General features: G+C 46.3%; 1 protein-coding gene across 1 annotated transcript in view; it reads right to left on the bottom strand.

Moving 5' to 3' along the window:
- Positions 1-3,280, bottom strand: part of mapk4 (mitogen-activated protein kinase 4) — a gene marked incomplete at both ends in the record, with an annotated part of 16,071 nt that extends 12,791 nt beyond the window's left edge. Inside the window, 2 exons of the mRNA XM_083645284.1 lie at positions 2,312-2,487; positions 2,914-3,280. Of these exons, the coding sequence (XP_083501410.1) occupies positions 2,312-2,487; positions 2,914-3,280 (543 nt within the window). The remainder of the gene's footprint in view (positions 1-2,311; positions 2,488-2,913) is intronic.
- Between the last annotated feature and the right edge of the window lie 957 nt (positions 3,281-4,237).

Raw genomic sequence — 4,237 nt, 5'->3', positions numbered from 1 at the left:
TGCACTTTGTCCTCACCTCTCACTTTTCTCCCTCTCTCACTTTCTCTCACCCCTGTTCCTCATTTTGTTCTCGACCCCCCCCCCCCCCTTCCCCGCACACACCTCACCCCCCCATCGCCCCATCCATCTATCCTCTGCCCCCCTGTCTGCACCCTGCTGATGTCCTGTGCTCTCGGTCGACAAAGATCGCCTTTCACAAGAGCTCCTCTCTCCACACACACACACACACACACACACACACACACACACACACACACACACCCACACACACACACTGCTAGTGTTACAGTATTGCTCTGGGATCCTCGTCCATAATAAAGCAGCACAATGGAGCAGTAAATAGTCGCATCGCTCAGCCATTCATCCACATTGGACAGGTTAATCTCAGAGTCTGGACATGTTAATCTCAGTCTGATTAGACTGGACAGGTTAATCTCAGAGTCTGGACATGTTAATCTCAGTCTGATTAGACTGGACCGGCTCATCTCAGAGTCTGTTTAGACACAACTTGATCCAGGGTTGGAAAGAAGAAGACTTTAATACCAGTTTGGGCTGGAGAGGTCGGCAGCATCAGTCGTGCTGCAGCAACTGACTAAAACTAAGCTACTGTAGGTCACACTGTTTTGATGTTAGGTTTCCAATCAATGCGAGCCAGAGAATAACAAATACACGTACACACTACTACACACACACACACACACACACACACACACACACACACACACACACACTACACACACACACACAAAAGGAAACAAGGCAACAGTAAACGTGTCGTCCCCCATGACTGATACAAATCAGTAACGACATGCATCCTCCCTCAAGAGTCAAATCTGACCTTTGCTTATCTTATCAATGACTATCATTTTTAGACGTCAGAAAACACTGCCAAAATGATTCAATGCCGTCACAATCAGACCTTTATAGTCTAAAAACCCTTCAGGAGCTATAATGTTATAAACACTAGAACACAACACAATGTGAATGTTGATAATGCATCATTCCTCCAAGTTTCTGCAAAATCCGACCGGCGGTAAACAGTCAGGCCGTCGGACAGACAGACCATTTCATCACATTGGAAATAAAAAACCTGTTGATTTTCAATAGAGGGTATGCACACCCACTGGAACACGCCCCCTCAATCGGGAATGAGTGTCAAAATGAGTGTCAAGTTCCTCCCTGAGCAGCAGGTGTCAGTTATCTAGGCTGATTACTGCATTCAAGCTCAGTCTTGCTGTGACTCAGTGGGCGTGACCCCACAGTGACTTCTGCCTCTGTGACATCACATGCATACCCTCTCTATCCACCTTATTTTTGGCGGCCATTTTGCCTTACGTTAACTATGGGTTCTATTTCCGGTGTAACCAATTTAGATAATCCCCAGCCCCCGACAAAAAACACGTCTAGAGGATTTTACCCTTTTACAGCAGAGCCATTCTGCTCTGCGTTCGGGTGCTGGGATAACGTAATGCATTGTGGGTAGTCGGCTACTAACTGTGGCTAATGTTAGCGGCTAGCTAGCTATGTTACATGGCAGTAAAACGCCACCAAATTGATTTAACTTTTAACCATTTCGAGTAACACACATTTCGAGTTTCCATACGGACCTCCAGCGTTGGTTAATTGTTTATAACGTGACTATATTTATAACTTTTATAACGGACTCCAGCTTCCGGTTTATAATTCGGGTCGCGGCAACAATGAGTCACGCTAAACCGGACCTTGTACCCACGATTCTTTTTTACAGTGGGGCATTCAAAAATAAGGTGGATAGGAAGATCCTTTCAAAGCAGTATCTCCTCCACTGCTAGACAGTCAAGGACAAGGGTTTTTGTGCTGCTGTCTGATAACAACACCTCTATCTCTTCCTGATAACAGCTCTACCTCAAAGAAAGAGATCATAATATGCTACAGTGTTTCCCCCTATGTTCAGCGATCAGCAGCAGCCACACATTGCATGAAAACTGCCCACACACCGCGTGCGGAATATAGAGTGAAAAATCCTTCTTCCGCTCACTGACTTCGTCCACTTGACTGACTTTATCGTTTACAGTAGAGACATTTCTATATCATGACATGTATCCAAGTACGCCATTTTTCAAAAGGCACTGGGGGTGAGACAGGGACAGGGAATGGGAGGTCTCATATAGGCAACATTACCTAACGCTCTATCGCTACAAACAATACAGTCAACAGTCAGGGCTCACTTGAAAAAGAGACGGAAATCTCAATGTGATTACCCTGGATAAATAAAGGATCAATAAAAATAAAACAAATAGTGAAAGCTTCCTGAGTGGGTCTTGCCGTTTACCTTGTGAGAGTAGTGAGGGTCGACTATCCTGGCCAGCCCAAAGTCTCCTATCTTGAGCAGCAGTTGGTCTGTGTTGATGAAGATGTTCGCAGGCTTCAGGTCTCTGTGCAGCACGTTCGCTGAGTGGATGAACTTCAGGCCGCGCAGCAGCTGGTAGAACAGCAAAGTAGCGTGACCTGTCCAGGCCAGAAAGACACAGATTATATTGCATTGCTTTCTGGGTAATTTTGTTCTTAAAATGTTTGACTTGTGGTGGCGACCTTTTTGGCACATTCTACTCCAAAATAAAGCTCTGTGTTACTCCAGTACTTTCAAACATGCGTACAAATGTTTCACAGGAAAACACTGAAAATTCATGTTAAGCTTCCTTATAGCATAAAGCTCATGTTCTATTATTGTATCAAAGGCTGCAGCAATTAATTAAGAGATTAATTAAAATTGGTGCTCAATCCAATGAATCACAATGTAAACAAAGCCAGAGAAGCTGTAGTGATTCATCAGGAGGAACCAGGCTTTAATTACACATTTAGCCTCTAACTGTCCAAGATCACAGGAATATCAGATGTGAAATCTATTTTCCACTTGCCCTTTGCTTCTCATACCTGTGGGTAGGGGTCCTGGTTCCAGCAGCCGAGCCAGGTCCGTCTCCATGCACTCCTGGACGATGTACAGGGCACTGAGCAGGGTGGGGTCGCGGGGCAGCGGCTGTCCGTACGGCGCCAGCACCTCGTGCACGCGCACCACGTTCTCATGGTGCAGCCGCTGGGTGATCTTGACCTCGCGCAGCCCGTGTTTGACCGACACGGCGTCGCGCATCACCAGCTTTTTAACGGCCACGCGCTGCCCGGTGCGCTGGTCCAGCGCTGACAGCACCAGGCCCGTGACACCCGTGCCGAGAGGTCGCAGGTCGACGAAGTGACCGCCCAGGTCAAAGCCCTGCAGGAAGAGCGGGGTGTCTTGTCTGGCCATGGTGGCAGCTCAGACTAGAGGTGTAAGATGAGGTGAAACCTCAGGACAAAATGTCTTTAAAAGAGCTTTAAGACTGTCTCAAGCACACAATCAGTCACATCTTGTTGATGAAGAACTCCAATCTGAGCCCTGATTTGTCTTCAGCTAACCAGCACATGCAGATGTTTGTTTTCACGCACGAGAGCCAAATTTGTATTAAAGCTGTTATATTGCAAGTAGGCTAGAAGATGAAGCACTTTCGTCAGGATGAAGAAGAAGTTTCCTCGTGCATCTCTCCACCTCCTCCTCTAGTGTTAGTGTGGGCAGATCCTTACTACACACAGGTTTTTACCAGGCCCTCTGTTCTACATGCCTTTCCCTATTCACGTGGACTTCCAAACACTGATCATACACTAGGCATCCCATTTTCAATGATGGGGCTTCTGAATATCAAGGGGAAACTCAGAAAGGATCGAAATAAATAAAACCAAGTGGGCAGAAATCAAACATTTGGTTTAGTCAATGATCGTACAGGTCTAGCTTTAAACATGTGTCTGTAGCTCATCTGCGTGTAAGAAATAAAATACTGTATAAAAGTAATAGATTTCCTCTCTCTCCGTTGAGCATTTTCTCCTGATGCTTGATGGTAATGTTTGTTGATCCTCCACAGACGTTGCCAGACGCTGCAGGGAGGCACTTGTAATCTCTCAGTGTGTATCTTCCTTAAATGCAGATAGGCGTGATAAAACTGATATAGTCTTAGAGGGCAGGGGTACCCATAGCAACAGCCCTCTGTATGGCTGCTGCTGCTCTTACACGTGTAGATGCATCATGACAGCCAACTCTATTCCGGCTGCGCTCTCTCTCTCTCTCTCTGTTTCTACTTCGCTCTCGCTGCTGCTCTGCTGTGTTTGGTACAAGTCTTTTAATCCTCAGCAGCAAATCAAAGCTTTCGATAGTGACTCAGTTCACCGAGAC

This window comes from Poromitra crassiceps, assembly GCF_964638095.1.
Source record: "Poromitra crassiceps genome assembly, chromosome: 10".
In the NCBI taxonomy this organism is placed as follows: Eukaryota; Metazoa; Chordata; class Actinopteri; order Beryciformes; family Melamphaidae; genus Poromitra; species Poromitra crassiceps.
This window is presented reverse-complemented; position numbering and strand designations above follow the sequence as displayed.